The 18,160-nt window shown below is 50.1% G+C and overlaps 5 protein-coding genes across 5 annotated transcripts; 4 read left to right on the forward strand and 1 right to left on the reverse strand.

Moving 5' to 3' along the window:
* Positions 1–278: 278 nt before the first annotated feature.
* ALTATR162_LOCUS5403 (uncharacterized protein) lies at positions 279–2,274 on the forward strand (the record flags this gene model as incomplete). Its single annotated transcript, XM_043313022.1, has 5 exons — positions 279–422; positions 507–707; positions 1,096–1,615; positions 1,740–2,164; positions 2,224–2,274. The coding sequence occupies 5 exons, from the start codon at positions 279–281 to the stop codon at positions 2,272–2,274; spliced, it is 1,341 nt and encodes a 446-aa protein (XP_043168957.1).
* A 1,825-nt stretch (positions 2,275–4,099) lies between these two features.
* On the reverse strand, positions 4,100–5,680 carry ALTATR162_LOCUS5404 (uncharacterized protein; the record flags this gene model as incomplete). The annotated part of the gene is made up of 5 exons (XM_043313023.1): positions 4,100–4,447; positions 4,500–4,839; positions 4,888–5,008; positions 5,060–5,195; positions 5,258–5,680. The coding sequence occupies 5 exons, from the start codon at positions 5,678–5,680 to the stop codon at positions 4,100–4,102; spliced, it is 1,368 nt and encodes a 455-aa protein (XP_043168958.1).
* Positions 5,681–7,927: 2,247 nt separating this feature from the next.
* On the forward strand, positions 7,928–10,220 carry ALTATR162_LOCUS5405 (uncharacterized protein; the record flags this gene model as incomplete). Its single annotated transcript, XM_043313024.1, has 3 exons — positions 7,928–8,437; positions 8,486–9,432; positions 9,482–10,220. The coding sequence occupies 3 exons, from the start codon at positions 7,928–7,930 to the stop codon at positions 10,218–10,220; spliced, it is 2,196 nt and encodes a 731-aa protein (XP_043168959.1).
* A 3,382-nt stretch (positions 10,221–13,602) lies between these two features.
* Positions 13,603–15,103, forward strand: ALTATR162_LOCUS5406 (uncharacterized protein; the record flags this gene model as incomplete). The annotated part of the gene is made up of 2 exons (XM_043313025.1): positions 13,603–13,798; positions 13,845–15,103. 2 exons carry the CDS (start codon positions 13,603–13,605, stop codon positions 15,101–15,103), a joined length of 1,455 nt encoding a protein of 484 aa, XP_043168960.1.
* A 2,283-nt stretch (positions 15,104–17,386) lies between these two features.
* On the forward strand, positions 17,387–17,962 carry ALTATR162_LOCUS5407 (uncharacterized protein; the record flags this gene model as incomplete). The annotated part of the gene is made up of 1 exon (XM_043313026.1): positions 17,387–17,962. One exon carries the CDS (start codon positions 17,387–17,389, stop codon positions 17,960–17,962), a length of 576 nt encoding a protein of 191 aa, XP_043168961.1.
* Positions 17,963–18,160: the final 198 nt, after the last annotated feature.

Raw genomic sequence — 18,160 nt, forward strand, 5'->3', positions numbered from 1 at the left:
CGACGGACTCGCCCCCATAGAGCTGCAAATTGATCGCTATCGTTATAGTGCGGCAGCGTCACCATGAGAAGTGGGTCCCTCGGCCTCCGCGTCCGTGTCCGTGTCCGCTCTCCGCCTCGACCCCTCCCCAGATAGTATAATATCGCTACAACTACGTAGTATTGCCATCAATATTGCGAATTCTTGTTTCCCTTACGAAGCCATTTCAAGATCGATTGACGATTGACTGACGACCGCGAAAGCCGCATCCCATAAAGAGCCAGTCGAACTAGCCGAACATGAACCGGTCAAATCTTGAAAAGCGAGCAGACGCAGTGAACACAATCATGAACACTCAGATCGCACCAAGTAACCCTTTTGGTAGCAGTGACGGCGTCACTACAGCTTACATGCCCAGCCCTCGCGACATTCATGGTTGGAAGGTAAGCAACCCATCTCGATACTTACACACACATCCTAATAACAGATCGCATCCTTGCTAATGCATTGCTTTCGTGCCAATATAGTGGGTCATCTCTTACGCTTCTATGTTATCCACGACACTGCTCTTCGCTCTTGACAACACCATCGTGGCCAATATCCAACCAGCAATCATCAACGATTTCGGCCACCCTGAGCTGTTAACATGGATTGGCACCGGCTTCGCACTCGGCACCATGTTCATTCTGCTTTGGGGGAAGGTCTACGGCGTCTTCAACATCAAATGGGTCTATATCTTCAATATCTTCTTGTTCGAGGCCGGCAGTGCCCTTTGTGGTGCTGCTCCAAACATTGAAGCGCTTATAATTGGCCGTGTCATTGCTGGCATTGGTGGCTCTGGAATGTACTCAGGTACTCTAACCTATGTATCGGTTCTTTGCAATGACCAGGAGAAACCTGCATACCTTGCTGGGAGCACTGTCGTTTGGGGTGTTGGCAGCGTTCTAGGTCCAGTGGTAAGAGTACTCTTGATTGACCCACCTCATTGGCTGTATGCTTAGTATTTGGTATTAGCTTGGCGGCGCCTTTGCAGCTAGCAGTGCCACTTGGAGATGGATACGTGTTGCTCACGCATGCTTCTTAGATATTTCGCTTTAGATGCTAATCCGATGCTAGGGATTCTACGTTAACCTTCCTATTGGCGCTGTCTTTGCACCCGCCTACCTCCTAATATTTCCCAGTATCGATCCTTATCCATACAAGACGCTCGCAGAGAAGTTTCGACTCATCGACTGGATCAATGCCGTTCTCTTTCTTGCTGGTTCCGCCTGCTTGACTGTTGTACTCACCTTTGGCGGGGTCATCTACTCATTCAAATCCGGAACAGTGATCGCGCTATGGACTGCCACGGGTGTTCTACTGGTCGCCTTTATCGTCATGCTGAAGTTGCACCCGCTGATCACCGGGGAGAATCGCCTATACCCTCTGCATTTCTTCAAGCAGCCCACGTTGATCAACATGCAGCTCCAAGTTTTCCTATCTTCGGGAGTCATTCTGGCTATGACTTACTACATGCCCTTGTACTTCCAATTTGTCAAGGGCGATGGCGCACTTGAGGCTGGCATTCGTTTACTGCCACTAATCATGTTCATGGTCGTCGCCTCAATGGTCAATGGCTTCTTGATGCCTAGATATGGTTTGGTTCCTGTCTGGTATATTGGAGGAAGCATGCTTGCACTTATCGGCACAGCTTTGATGTGTAAGAAACTTCGCTTGACACGCATCCGAAATAGTGATGGCCAAGCTAACGTCTTTCGCAGACACCGTGGATGAAAACACGTCCAACGCCAACATCTACGGCTACAACATTCTTGTAGGAACTGGTGCAGGGTGTTACATTGTTGCAGGTTTTGCCATAATGCAGTCTTTAATCCACGCTCGTGACGTAGCCAACGTCATCGGCGCTATGACGATAGCCCAAGATCTCGGTATGGTACTGTTTCTTGCCATCAGTGGCAATCTCTTCCATAATGTAGCCATCGACAAGGTTAGTAGGGCTCTCCCAAAAGTCTCCTCTGCCGAGATCGGGAACCTCATCGCGGGATCAAGCGGCGAGGCTTTCCAAGCACTATCCGACGCGGAGAAAGCTTTGGTTATTCCAGCGATTGCCAGCGCCATGACCAGCGTATGGGCTTTCTTCCTCGCAGCTGCTGCGCTAAGCGTGGTCTGCTCTATTCCTTTGCTGGTGAGTACTCCATACAACCTTCGTTTCCTTCATTCGTGTTACATGTTTAACACGCACAGCAGAAAGCCAAGCTTGGTGGTAAGAAAGCCACGGCGGCGACTATAGCGTAGGGCGCGCGGTGACTTTTGGGGGATACGCGTGGAAGCAAGTACCTTAGGCCAAGTCGATGATTTAGGTTGGCGATAACTATTCTCCTAATGCATTGTCCACTTCGCAATCAAGAATCTATATTCGTCATCCTGCCACCTCGTTACCTAGGTATCTCCTCATGCGCGAGAACTTCTGATAAAGCAGATCTGTTGCGTGTCCTTGTACCATAGCCATTGTCTGACAAGCTTTGTTTGACACCTGCGCCATCAACATTAATGGCCTTGAGGGTGGAAAGACCTTCCTCCATAATGACGCATACTTGGGCTCGATTGAGGCATTAGCGGAGCAGGTCTATGGATTGACCAATGAAGAACGAGCGGCCGTTCGAGTCCATCTCCATCTGCAAAGGCGGCATAGCAACCTTTCCGCAATACTCAACATTATAACGGTGCCACATCAACTCCTGCCTCGAGAAGGCTCGTGTTCATCAGCATCATCCACCCGAGAAGGATACATTTTCGACAGGCTGCGATGCCTATCAGCAAAAAGAGTAGCGGACACCTTTAGATTAGAGCTTAGTGTTTAGATAACACCAATGTAAACGAGCATAGAATGCATGTTCTCGAAGCGAAGCCCGCAATGAAAGTTATCGACCTAGATGCATATCTATTTCTGTCATTACCACCTTCATCTTCAAAGATGTAGGCTTCATGAGTTGTCAATCTTCTACTCATATTTTACGGCATCATTGACGACCGACCCTCATACACGAGCATTACTAGCAGCAATCGCACTGATCTTCCTCCAGGTCGTCGCAGGGACAAGGAAACCAGCAACGCGCAACATCCTCCGCACAGGCATCGGGCATTTCCGATGAGTAATGCAAAGACTGCTAGCCAGTGGTGAAAGACATGTGTTCGGAAGATGAATATTCAAGCGTACTAATTATGATAGATTTGAGTTGGGAAAGATTAGAAGGGAGTGGTGTGAAGTTGAGCACAGATAAACATAAGAGAGGAAAGTAAAGACGATTTATATTATAACGTAGAAGAAGAGATCGCATCGATTACGTATGCGGCAGACGCTCCTGTTTGCCGTTGTGGTGTTGATCTTCAAACCGTACTGGACGGGTACTTGGTTGGGCCTTGCGAGAACAAACCCAGGTATACTGGACGAACGCCCAAGACTGAAATATGAAATAGCTTCACCATGGAATGTATCTCGGCGAGTTAAGCTTGTTTGTCGCGCCCGGTTGATTGTTGAAGTGTGATGATTAGGGGTAGAAGTAGAAAAACGCCATCTCGTATTTGAAGTTGAACTTATTTTGCGTATGTCACCATTCTACCTTAAACTCTCGATATCCTTCATTCGCGGAGACAGTGTATTGCAGGTGGTGTTGCGGAAGTTGCGACTGGCTAACGTTCTGTTGATCAACCATAGTAGGGCATCGCGATTGCGCGAATGATTGTGTACAAAACGCATGCCTAACATTTCATGCCTGTTTCGATGCGAAGCGGCTGGTCCGTATGATCCGCAATGAAATTCACTTTGTGTATGGCGGGGACGACGAGCTAACAGCTGTCAAAGCTATCCTTGGCGCAATTTCTCTAAGTTTGACATTGATTAGGTTCGAGTCACACTCTTGAGCTCGGGGGTGGAATCACAAAAGTAAAAGTCCACCAAAGTATGTACAGCGATGATTCAACATCCTTTCAGATCGTAACTAAGCGAGTGACATGATCATGACAGATTTATGTACAAGTGGCAACCAGTACTGTTGCAGAATGATGGTGAAGGAGGGACGGTGGCAGCGAACGCGGATTGCCATTAGATGCATCCATGAGCCTATGCAGGCTGCGCAAAGGTGCTTCCGATGGGTCCGAACTTGATGTTCGAGAAGACCACTTGTGCGTTGGGGTTGGCGCTTTCCACTTCGGCTGGCACACCACTGCTGGTGGCGCATTCGCCGCGCGCAATGCCAGGCTTTTCCGGGTCCTGGTCAGTAGGATAGTTGCTGTCCAGCCAGAGCATGTTGGCGTAGTGATCGTCCCAGAGACTCATAACGAGTACCATGCCCAAGTTCATGCCCCTACCCATGGATGCCATACCGCCGAACTCGTTGAAGGGGTAGATCTCCTCCTGGAAAACTTCCTTCTGCGTGTTGCACCATTCTTGGGTGATTGAGTTACCTTTCTGGTTGACTGTTAGAATGCGTCTCGCGAGGCTTTAGAAAGTGAGCACATACCATGCCGGGAATTGTCGGCTCAGGGTTGCTGATGACCTTGCCATTCTGCACATAGAAGCGCTTGATCTCGGTGAGTTGGCCTGACCCCAAGAACTGGGTGACCACTGTCATCTTCTTCGACGTATCCACGCCGGATTTGCCCTTGCCATAGAAGTCCTTTACGCCAACGCGGTATGGGTTGAAGTCACAGCCATTCGCATCGCAGGTGCCGGCGTAGCGATCAAGTGAGTATGTGCCGCCACAATTATCATCTGTACAGACTGAGTAGCCTTCAGGCTGACAAGAATGCGGGGTCAAAGCCGTGGAGATGGAGTTTGCCTCCCAAATATCCATCTCGGTGCTGAGTTGCGTCAGATTGGGAACAGGATGAGCAGACGAACTCGCTTACCAGCATGCACCCTTCTTACCAATCCCAGCGTTGGGATCAGACTGGGATGCTTGCCAACCTTCTGCGTTGGCTTGGCCGTCGATGTACTTGAGGTCTCGAGCGCATTGAGCGTCGCAGTACCCTGAGGTATGTTAGACCCTGTTCTATCAACAACGAGAACATGGTGGCCTACCAGTCCCATACTTCGCTCCAGGTGTTCCATGACCCTTCTGGGGCATGGAGACAAAGTACAAGGCTCCGTTGAGGCCGCATGGCAGCTGTGAGAGATCTACATCAAAGGTAAATTCATTCCCGATAAGATTAAACATCTAAAGTGTGAAGAGAAGTGATCAGTATCTTCTTCAAATTCATAGTTGGAATGTTTTCTTACCTCATAGTTGTTTGCATCCTTCATGAGATAAGTGCGTGATCCAATGTTGGTGGAGTACTGGCCCTTGGTGATGAACTTGAGTGTGAGAGAGTTGCCAGAGGTTGTGATACCATAGGTACCACGGTAATCTGAGCCTTCGATTGCACAGTTCTTAGTACAGGCCGCATTGTCTGGACACGCCGTGGCGTTCCACTCATTTCCATCGAAGCAGTTGGTGTAGCCTCCAACGGAATGGAGCCAGCGCCAGTTAGCGTCGATCACGATTTCTCCGTTGACGTTGGTGCAGCTGCTACCGCCTTTGCCTGTGCAGCGCTGCCAGGTCATCCTCGGGTGGGTCTCTGTCTGTTCTTTTCCGATGACCCAGCCAGATGCGCGATTAGCGCAAAGAGCCAGGAGTATTGCGATAGCAGAAGTTGACGGCATGATGAAGGACAAAAGTGTGAAGCTCAGCAGAGTATGTGGGAGGTTGCACCATTCCTCGACTATGTGATGTTGTCAACTTATACGATCAGTTCACAGCATCAATTCTAGCTATCCTTGGGTGCACAAGGTACACATCGTATATTGCCCAGTCTCCAGATGGCTGGAAATGAGCTCATTCGGTATAGGAAATGATCATGCGATGTGCTTTCAACGGAGCGATAGACTCTGGATCCGCCTTGGGACTTGGAAGCTCATCGGCGACCGCCGTTAAGCTTTCTCGTTGTCGCAAAGCTAAAACTCCAGAAAGCTGCTCCAATCACTTTCATCCCGGCGATGTACGATTCGTGTGGTGGTTACAGTGCCGCCAAGATACCGTATTTCTGTATATGGGGTCAAGAGTCGTGGCGCTAAGAGTTGGGTGCGGGGTTAGCGTGCGAGAGACGAATTGAAGGTAGTGTCTTGTTGTATCGAGACTGGAATGATAGCTTAGCATTCTTGGTGCGTTTCCCCAGACTATTTGTAGTCTTGGATCTTGCTCGTGGCAATCTAAGGATATACAGGTGGTCAGGGTATGCAACACAAGATGCGATGCGTGGAAGGCGGGGTCGCACATGAACCGTGATTATGGTAATTCATTCCACTGGTCCCATTGGCGGGCCAAATATCTGCTCGGTGAGATTCAGACCACACAATTCTGTGATATCTTGGTACTTTCCGTATGAGACCCAGCCTCGGATATGGTTTCACCGTCGCACAAAGCGCAATCTGGAGTAAACAAAGTGCCGCGTTGTCACACGAGGAACGATCTAAAGTGCCGAGAGCTTGGGCTCGAGTGTCCAATATGAGCGCCAGGCTGATCGTCGACCATAACGCTCATGTGCTCGTAGCATTTCTGCATGTTCGTGACCAAGAACGAGAAGCCATGCAAAAACTTCCAAGTAGCGGCATATGCTACTGAGTGTCATGGTAGAACATTTTGTCCTTGCTACCGCGCACAAAGATAGGATAACCCTAAGGAGCACACCTAGGTCGATTGCGGTAGTAGCTGGAGTGTAGGAAAACTAAGAGCTCTCTCTATATTTCAAGCAGGAGTCCTTGCGTGTATGTGCTGTACTGAATCGTGGAGCGACGACGAAGAGGGTTCGTGCTGAGATCGTTCATTGCGATGTGGGCTACGGCGTGTTGAAGAAGAGGAGATCTGGAAGAAAGGTAAGCGGGAAGTTGTAGAGCTGTTACGGAATTTTTATATGTTCCGCTATTAAATTTCAGCCTTTGTACGTTGTCGCACGGTGTAGAACATGTGGTAAGAGCCGTCGCGTCGCGGGTGGATGGGCCTTCCCGGCCTTGGCGCGTCGCGTCGCGTCATTGTTCTCATACGCACCACTTCATCCCGTTCTAAGATCCCTATTGCAACCATCTGATTCGCAATCATGACCTAATCAGCAACTCATATCCTCAACAGCCGATATACGAAGGCGTTAAGATACGCGCGTGGTGCGCCTACTATAACCGGGCAAAGTCGCACAGGTTCACAAAAGTCAAAGAATTACCCATCAATTCTCATATGCCATCGTGGCAACACGCACTACAGCTGGTGCGACACTGAAAATGCTCGATCACTGTTGAATATAACATATACTTGACAGCATCGACGATCAATCGCATGTTGCTTTTGATTTACAATATCGCGTTACTGGGCTATTGCAGTGTGGTCACCATATCTCCTTGTGAAGCCTGATCTCGGACGCATCGGAACGAAGCCTATTGCAATCCTAGGTGGCTGGATATTTGTTAGGGGGGGCCATGGCTGCAACTTCCTAGCAATCTTCATCCTTCAGTCAAGCCCGGCATGTCACCACAATGTTCCATATGTATGGCTGCACCTGGAAGGCCGCACCAGGTCTCCATCCTTCAACCTTTCCCTTATGTCGATCGTGGCCACGAACCCTGCCTGGCTGTCTCACGTTTCTGTGGTGAAGATGGTTATTGGCTACTCGACCAAGCTGATCTAACCCAAAGCAGCAGGCACATCATGCATCACGCCCTTAACGACGCTTTTGCGGATTTTCCTCAAAAGATAGGAAACGCCGAAGAGCAATGGCAACCGTGGACTGCATGTTGTCAAGGATTAGCCGGAAGCCTAGGTTCGGCCCATTACTTGGAGAGATATTGGGTATAAGGTGGCCTTCATAGCCATCATTAAGAAGACAGGCCGCTTCCATCGATCTCGTTAACACTTGTTAAAGAATGAAGACGCTCAAGAGATGCCTCACGTGGGCAAGTGTATCTTTTACATTCGTCGCAGCCCAGACTGCGAATATTACGCTTATCCCAGCAGCTACCGGTTTTGAGGGCGATAACACCGACTTCATCTACGGAACATCGCCACTGCTGGTTGTTAATGACGGGAGTGCTGCCGATGGAGGCTTCCGGACGTTCTCAGTCTCCAATACGTCAAGCTTTGCCGAAAAATCGCACCAAAAAACCGGTCGCTCGAAGATTGCCGTAGCTGTCCACGACGTCGACGGTCGGGACCTGATCTTCAACATTCCAGCACCCGATTCGTTGATTAGGATCTTCGATGCTAAGAGTGGGAAGAATGTTGAAAGCAACGACAAGAAGAAGCTGGGTGACTGGAGTACCGCGTGTGTATGGCGTAGCCAGAATAGCGGAGAAAGCTACGTCTTCATGTTTGGGAAGAAGATGGTTGTACAATTCTTGATTCGAAACGATAAAAAGCGGGTCGAGATTCTGGAGGTATGACTATCCGCCCGGCAAAGTACATCAATATTAACAAAGTCATAGGTCCAAACATTCCCTGTTGCCATCGAAGGCGAAACTTGCGCTGTATTTGCAAACGGTCAGATCTTCTTTTCAGCCGAGGACAGACAGCTATACTCTTTCCAGGCATCGGAGGCTATGCAGGCACCCGAGATCAAGACAGTGGTTGAAGACATCGAAGTAGCGGGACTTGGTGTCTACCACAGCACGTCGGCTGAGTACCTGTTCGTAGCTCGTGACGATGTCATCGACGTGTACGATTCCGGCATCAAGAAACAGGGAAGCATCTCATTGGGCGGCATCTCCGAACTCTCTATCAAGGGTTCACTTGCTGTTCTTCAATCCACGGTGGCTGGGTATCCATCTGGCGCGTTCGCTTTTCCTTTCGAGGGGGAAGATGACACTGGTGTAGCTGTTGGTTCCCTAGAGGGCGCACTCGCTTCTTTGGGCATCAAGCCCAACACCCAATACAGTCCCACGAACAAGGCTTGCAAGCATTGCGAAAGCTCTATCACCAAAAAGTGCTCCAATCACGGCTTCATCTCCGGCACGAGCTGTTCTTGCTTTACCGGTTTCACTGGTCGCGACTGCTCCAAAGTTACCTGCGAAAATGATTGTTCTGGTCACGGCAGTTGCACTGGCCCAGATGTCTGCAAGTGCAAAGACGGGTGGACCGGCCCAGATTGCTCATTCGTTGCGGTGAAGGCAAAGTACGAGACTGATGCCAATGGCGGCGATGGCGACGATCCCGCAATATGGATCCACCCCACCAGACCAGATCAAAGTAAGATCATTACAACGACCAAGTCTGGAGAAGGCGAGGGTTTTGGCGTTTTTGACCTACAAGGGAAGCTTTTACAACACCTGACTGCTCAGAAGCCAAATAACGTCGATGTCATCTATAACTTCACTCTTGGCACTCGGAAGATTGATCTCGCGTTCGCCGCGTGTCGCGGTGATAACACCATGTGGTGAGTGTCGTTGCAAGAAGTCTACAAATATCTGCTAATGCACCAGTAGCCTCGTCGGGATAAACAGCACGGGCCACCTTAATGATATTTCTGGTGGTGTACAGACACTGCCCGAAGACTATGAACCCTACGGCTCCTGCAATTACCGTTCCCCGAATACTGGGAAAGAGTACCTCTTTGTCAACAACAAAGAAGCTCAGTATCTCCAGTACGAACTCACAGCCACTGCCAATGGCACACTACAGACCACCCTCGTCCGTGAGTTTCAAGGCGGCTCAGGCGGCCAAGTCGAAGGTTGCGTCGCTGACGAAGCCGCCGGCTACCTCTTTATCGGCGAAGAACCACTTGGCATCTGGCGCTACGAAGCTGAACCTACCGGCTCCAACACCGGTGTTAATATCGCCCAAGTAGGCGACGCGAGCGGTCTCCACGCTGATGTCGAAGGCATCACACTCGTGCCAGCGAAGTCAGGTCCGAATGGCTACATTATCGTCTCGTCACAGGGTATCTCGGCTTACCTGATCTACGAGCGCGCACCGCCCCACAAGTACGTTGAGACGTTCACTATCGTTGACAATAAGGAGAGGGGTATCGATCACGTCAGTAACACAGATGGGTGTACTGCCGTGGGTAACGCACTGAACAAGGATTTCCCGAACGGGCTTTTCGTCACGCACGACGATGCTAATGAGCTCGCTGAAGGAGGTACGGCGAAAGAGGCAAGTTTTAAATTGGTCAGTTTAGCGGACATATTGGGGAAAGAGAGGGTATCCGAGTTGGGGTATTGAGGATTGACTGAAACAATTCTTCTAACTACAAAGTGGAGGTCTTCGAACGAGCGGCTCGTGTCTATATATGCGAAAGATTACCAGCCTGGACGTCTAATTACTGATCCAAAACTGCCATCCACCAGGTTTCGAAGGCGACACCAATCTCATCCTAGTAGCTATCGAGTCCACCTGTTCATTGTAGTTCGTAGCTCGGTAGTCCAACACAAATACAGGGCCCTGTCCCAAGATGTCGATGTGCAGGTGAAAATTTACGTTCATGAGCTCCATTAGTGATGCCACGATGGTGTATGTCGTCTCTTTGCTAAAGCCGCAGTCTTTCTCTAGCTTGCATCCATAGCTGTAGTGCATACCAGCCATCACCGGGATATATGCGACTTGCCTTTCGACGAGGTAGCTTCACGCTTCTTGGTAGACTTGAGAACTTGTTTGCACTAGAGCGAGGAAGAATTTAAGCTCATCGAGGTAACACCTGTTTAGAGACACACGCTGGTATTGTTTTTCGAGGGCAAGATTGTAGATTTGTTTTCGCAGCTCGCCGGAGAGGTCGAAGAATGTTTTGCGGCCCAGGACAAACGCTCGTGCATCTTTAGTTATGATCGGCAGGCGGCCAGTCATGGCGAAAGGGTCGACCCGCATGTCGGTGTTCAGGCCTGTCAAACGTTCGGCAGTAGTGAAGGCTACCTAATCTAGGTTCTTCGCGACCCTAGATGTCAGCAAGCCGTATGTAGGGTTATACGAGAAACTGTGATTGCAGAAGAAGTGCCGAACGTGGTTGGAATGAGGGAGTGAATTCCCGAAATCATTGTAGACATAGAGGAAAAGCTCAGTCGATGAAGTGAACGTTTAAAAACGATCCATTGTCTACAGCCGCGCTCCGCCTGATTTGAATTGCGAGACGCTTAGCAGTGAAGGAGATCTCATGCGCCGTAAAGTGTGTCACTATGCACTGAGATACTCGATACAAATCATCGAAAATTTTGTGGTCAAAGCATTACAATCTTGGGGTCACGATCGTGTGTCGGCGTGGCGACGGATTGACCTTATGTGTCACACGGATCATAAGTATCGATATAACAACTATGAACACCGGATTTGAGGTCTCTTCAGCTGATGTCTTGACCGTGGGTTGCTCCATTATGGCACCCAATGTGTTTTGGAGGTTCTGTACCGAGATAGTCGCCGCACGTCAAACTCCACACGTGATTTCGATATTCCTCCGTAGATCTTAATCTCTAGTGCAACGCCTACTAAGCTAGAGGCGGCCTCGAATACAAATGTTGATTTACCCAGTGCGCTTGTTGGGTCTCAACCGCCGCGACTTCTTGACGTCACTCACGCCACCCACACCTCGCGCATACTCCCTTTCACCTCGCCCTTCACCTCGCCCTTCACTTCGCCCTTCACTTCGTCCCGCACGTACACTGCTGCCGGCAGAACCACGGGTTCTTGTGTGAGCACTGGTATCCGGCCTCTCAATTTTCCGGTGTAAGCGACAGCTCTCCACCGTCTATATAAACAGCGGTTCCTGCCTCCCTCCCACACCTCACACACCACTTCTCTTAGGCTTCTTTTACTTTCCCGCTTGGAAGAGAGACTCACCAGCAGTGGACGCACTGTTGGGTAACGCTTGGATGCGAGTCATCGGACGTCGCGAGGAGGGGCGCGTCTCACAGCACTTGGGTGTTGTGTTCCTTTGCTTTTTCATTGATGTGTCTAGCTTGCTAGGACATTGAGGAAGGAGACGAAGTGGAGTGGAGTGAAGTGATAGTTCACGCAAGTTACATAAAGGAAGAGAGGCGAATGCAAACTCAGTGGTCTACCTGTAACCTTAGACAGTTTTCTCCACTTGGTAGACATGTAAGAAGGATACATCGTCTAGTAGAACAACCTTTCCACTAAGGAGTCTTTTGAACGTGATGGGTTCGCATACTCCATCTCATTCCAGAGTTTCAAACGGGCCTCATCGCCATCACTACCCTCCAAACTTTTTGTAATTCTCTCAATCCTTTCTTCATTAAGTCTGGTATCCCAAGCTTTGGCAGAACGATATATTTCGGAGAGAATCTCCATGGTAGAGTTACGTGCCTCGGTATTCTCTTACCAGGCATTTAACTGCGCTGGAATATGTTCATATTCGGCGATGTTGCGTTCGTACTCCGCGATCCAGCGGCTTGTGAAGGTCTCGAGCGATGCAGGAGGTGGGAGGTGTTTGCTTTTTCCAACGCAGTGGGCATAGGCGTGTGCACGGGATTGTTGGTATGCCAGCTGCAACCAGTGTCGATCAATGTCGAGTTCGGAGATGCACTTTGAGAACTGATCTGGTTCTTTAATGAATATTGAATAGATCGTTGGGATCATCCTTGTGATTTCTGATTTTTTTGGAAAGCGCCTTCAGCCCAGCCTCGTCCTGATGGCTTGTGCTGCGCCCGAATGAGGTCGACTCTGAATTGATGGTTATCGAGTTCATCAGGCCAGACATGTCTGAGTAACAGAGCTGAAGTGATATGGCTAGACTGAATGCCCCACTGACCACCTGGATTCGACGTCTCCCATGGTGGCCATCCTGCGCTTAGGTATGCGTCTCTGATCCATCCCAAGAACGTCAGTGTATCGGTCCACTTCGTCCAGTCATGATTGTGCATGTTGACTGAATGGTTTCATGTTGTGTTGCCTCCCCCAATAATGGCGTTGTCGGGCCAATCCCCGTATGTCCACCACTCCCCCTCATGGATCCTCATCGCATGCTTCCCAGTGTCGTGTTGCAGTTTCCAACTCCTGTGGGGATCATCTCAGTCGTGTCAACTGTCTGGATATCGTAAACGGTCCGGATGTCGACGTCAATATCTTCGCATGACGCTATGCCCGTGGCCGCGAAGGGGTCGTGGATACGGCGGAAGCCCAGAAGCGCAATGAGTACCACAACGAACACCAACAATGGATGTTCAGATCGTTTTCGCGTGGTAAAGGTGCGCAGAGCCTGCCGAGGTGACTTCTCTTGGTCCTGCTTAGTTGCTGGTGATGACATGGTCATTTGAGAGGTCGGGAAGCGGCGTCAGAGATTCATCAGCACGCATGATGAGATAGTGAGCAGGTTTAACCAACATTCTGCACAAATATTTAGAACAGCTATAGAGAGCAGAGATGGTAGGACGCCTAACGCGGTTTGACACGCTTGCACGTGCGCGCGTCCACATTTTCGACGATGAGTCGGCAGGAACAGCGCAGCCCCGCCATAGGCAACACTATTTCGAGCTCAATACGACAGTCATCCCCTGATGTATAGCCTCAAAGGGAGTTCTCGGTTTTGAACAGGTGACAATTTATTAGCAAGATGTCTGAAGGGGCCCCGGCAAGGAAATTAGATCAGTTACCGGCTGAAATGCTCGAGTTTACGCTGCTCAAGACATCAGGCTCGCTTGCACCGCGACTTGGCCGCCTGTCGTTCCCCGGACGCAAGAGCATTCTCACACCCGCCTTCATTGGCAACACCTCAAGAGGCGTCATCCCCCATGTGTCCCAGGACAACTTCCGAAGGAGCGCCGATATTAGTGGGGTCTACGTCGCGCTTGAGGACTGTATGTACCCTTACGAATGGTGCAGATCCTGCCTAACAGCTGCCAGTCGTCGAGAAGCATCCGCACAAGACTCCCCCAATTTTGCAATATGACGTGCCAGAGCCCTTGCGCAAATTCATTGCCCTGCCCGAAGACACGCTCTTGATCCTGGGTGCGCGTCGCAATCCACCCATCCCAAGCCCTCACGCGAATTCCAACACGGAGATAGGCCTCTTGACGTCGGTCGGCTTCGCGGCTCTCAGCTCCGAGTACTATGCCGCCGCTGCACGGAAGTTGCAGCCAGACGTCGTGGTGGGACTGGGCGATATACCAGTCGGACAGGATGCCATCAGTCTCAAGCGGAAAGACAAGATGAGCGATAGGACCGAGGTATGGCTGCGCGATATAGTAGCCAAGCAGGACACCATCGAGAAGGGAGAGAAAGCATGGAGCATATTTGCGCCTATACTGCCCATTGAGCGCGATCTGCAATCATGGTATCTGGATCACTTGCTCGACGACATGGTGAACAAGATCAGCGGCCTTGCAATATACGATGCCTATCTACTCGATGACCTACCCGACCAGCTTCAGCATCTCCCAAGATTATCCTTCCATATGCCTTCCAGCCCACAAGAGCTTCTTCGCCACGTCAGTTTGGGCGTGGACGTCTTCACCGTGCCCTTCCTTGCCGACGCGACTGACGCGGGTATCGCCCTCGATTTCACATTCCCAGCGCCCGTCCGAGACACAAGTACAGCCGCGCGCCGTTCTCTGGGCATCGATATGTGGAGTGGCGACCATGCTTTGTCTGTCACTCCGCTATCCGAAAATTGCACGTGCTACGCCTGCACCAAGCACCATCGTGCCTTCATCCAGCACCTGCTTGCCGCCAAGGAAATGCTTGGCTGGGTGTTAATCCAGTTGCACAACCACGCCATACTTTCTACCTTCTTCGCCGGCGTTCGCACCTCCATCGAAGCGGGCACCTTTGATACCGACGCCGCTGCTTTTGAAGCCTATTACGAGCCTGCCCTTCCCGAGAAGACTGGTCAAGGGCCGCGAATCAGAGGTTATCAATTCAAGAGCGAAGCGCATGCGAACAGGGAGAAGAAGAACCCCAGAGCTTTTAAGAAATACAGTGAAGACGAGATCCTAAGGCTCAAGGCTGCCCACGGGCAACAACCAAATAGAAAACATGTGACGAGAGATCTGATCGACGATGAGGCTCTGTTAGGCTTGGTAGAGATGGAAGAGGTTGTAGTTGATGCGGACCCGGCTATGCAGATGAATGGCTTGAGATTGGAAGATGATAAGAGAGCCTAGTTCCCCAAGGTACTCCGGAGAACTTTCGAATACATCGCCTTCCCGTCACACGACCGTTCATCTAACACTACACATTTCTTTGTTCCACCGCATATATGTTGACGTTGGCAAGCTTCCTGCTCCTCTGCCCTGTGCGCATTGCCGAGACACCGCCACACTTGGTCAGGCCTGGGCCATAGCAAGACCTATTATATATCACCATCTGGAACATGTTTTGTATGAGCACAGCGTGCATTAATGGTCTTCCATCAAATATATCTACATGCAGCCAAACAGTTATATCCTCGTTACCAGAAAAATCAAGGGCCCAATCGGTCGACATTCGATATACACCCGATATACACCCTTTGACAGATGGAATACGACAGTGCCGACATATCCACAGGTCATACATTGTGAGAGCTGGATCATCTCCTTTGTTGCAAGCCAGTTTGAACCGAATCTTGTCTGTGAGAAGTGTGAACCGATCGTCGGCTGCCAGTCGCTGATCTTGCGTGACGTAGTCTGGAGTTATTGAGTTGAGGGTTGCTTCGACCTGCGCCCATGGATCATGATCGATACTCCATCTCCGATGTTCCATTCCGGTACTAGTAACGAGATTCGGTAGCCATGGCGATTGCTAGGAAACGTTGAGCATCTTCGCAGCGTCGAGCCTGTCGGAACTGTTCGTCAGATATGATACGTCGCTGAGGCTGGCCGGCATTGAGACTGAGAGCGACTAGCCCAAAGCAGAGGAGAGAGATGGAGGATCATCTTGGTTTTGGTGAACTTGTAGAGGTAGGTGTCGACCGAGTGTGAATATGCCACTGCCAGGTTTTATGCATCAGCACGGCGTATGATAGCCCGACGGCTACATGATTGTTGCCGACGCTCCCGATATCGACTGTATTGTCATTTTGCCCGTGTCATAGAAAATGCCTATCTCAATGGTGTGGTCGACTTCGTACGATACATTAAAAGTGATGGTGCAATGGCTACACGAAATCCTACGCCATGTTCGTTGTAAATCGATGATCGCAGAAGTCACTTGCTGCAAATAGTTACATTTCTACGACTCCTAGAGCATGTGCCTGTTGCTGTTTACCACTCCCTGTACTGCCTATGAATATCTTTCACTATCGTCTCGTGGTGAAGAACCGATCTTGTAGCATGACAACACCGCTGAATCACATATTGCATAAGCGGTACTAAGCATGCGTTATGAACGCACAGTTTGATCGTGAGCCAGCTCTACCTCAAAGGGCGGTATTGTAGGCTTGATCCACTTCACCTCACTTGATCAAAGCACCATGATGGTTTTCGCAGTGCTCAACTCGTATATTATGTTAGATCGATAACTCTCATTCATACGAAAATGATGCACAGCAGCCGTTAGCAACTCCGTCATACAACGATGATTTACCATGACTTTTCCCATTCTCATTACTTATACCGACGTTTAGTCCTGATATCTCCAAAACCGGATCCTACTACTGTAGACGGGTAATCCACCCTCTAAGATGCCTTTAGTGGATGACGTTTTCACACTTCCAGCAATGGAAATGCGAACACGATACGCAACGTGCGGGATGTTCGCTCGCGACGTTGTCTTTACCACATTGGTGGCAATTCCAGGTGTAGGATACAGAGTCTACAAAATATTGAATGAGAGAGATGAGTGACATGCTGGATGTCTCTTCGGGGTAGTTGCGTGCTAAGGATTAGTAGTGCTTTGAAGATTGGGGAAAGAACGGATTATAGTGAGGGATGAGTGATATGTTGACGGACAACGTCGGTGCTGGTACAGTGTAAAGTTGATCGAGGTGAAGGATTGTAAAAAAATCATGTTCACAGTCTAGATGGAAATGTTCCTAGCCATAGGTGATTGCAGTTTGTAGCTTCAGGGTGACCATTGTAGTCATCGAGCTTCTCAGTAGCGTGTCGCATCTTCTTGAAGAAAGTATCAACGATCATTCTGCCATGCCGGCTTCGATGAGAGAAACTCTTGTTTGTCTTAATCCATTACGCCCAGAGCAAGGACTGAATAGGCATGTGGGTATGCCGTCCGACCGAGCGCATGCCGGGCGTATGCATCTCTCCCTTTTCGTATCGAAGTAATCAGAGTTTAGGCGTCAATGTACAAACGAGGCCGGTGCAATTGCTTCTCGGTAAGCGCTTACTGCAGCAGATATTAACCATATGCTTGTACAGCAGTACCGTAACGAACATCGTTGTTCTATCTTTCCTCTCAACCTACGCTTTCTCTCGGTGGGTTCAAAGCTCCCCGCAGTTGTTCTCTACACCATGTCTGATCTCAAACCTACCAAAGAGCCCACGAGATGGGGCACAGCAACCGAAACATCGGCAGCTCGCTACAGCCGCACCAATGCACCGCAACATGGCTTAGGCAATAGTCTCAGTACCATGATGAAAATCTCAAAAGGCCAACACGTCCTCGTAACCGCCTGTGGCCCCGGGACCGACGTTCTCGCCATCGTGCAACTCGTAGGCCCGTCTGGGGAAGTCGTCCGTTTCGATCTAGACAAGTACAGCATCGACCGTGCGCGCGAGGCCTTGGAGAAACACCCAGTCCTCAAGCCATATGTGCAGCTTCACGTCGCTGACGTGCACGATCTCTCAATGTTCGCAGGGCAAACGTTCGACGCCATACATTGCAACGCGTCATATCACTGGTTCACCGACAAACCTCTTTTCCTTGCGCAAGCTGCTACCCTAGCGAAGCCCGGCGCCGTCATTGGTATCGCAATCCAAGACCGCGATTTCCAGCCACCCATGCTGGACATCCGAACCGAAGTATTGGCGGAACTCGGTGAGGATACAACGAATTTCGTATTCCACCCGAATCCAGCGGAACTATGACGCGATTTAAGTGCCGCTGGTTTCGGTAATGTAAAGACTTCGGGGTATTATGGGACGTATGTACTCGAGAGCGCAGAGGCGATGTGGAATTGGTTAAATGATAGCTCAGGGAATCGGTTTGGCAATCATTTGGAGGGGAGTATGAGGGAGTGGATGAGGGAGATGGTTGGGGATAGGTTCGGAGACTTGGCTTTGGAG

The sequence above is a fragment of the Alternaria atra genome, assembly GCF_907166805.1.
Source record: "Alternaria atra isolate CS162 genome assembly, contig: 25, whole genome shotgun sequence".
Lineage (NCBI taxonomy): Eukaryota > Fungi > Ascomycota > Dothideomycetes > Pleosporales > Pleosporaceae > Alternaria > Alternaria atra.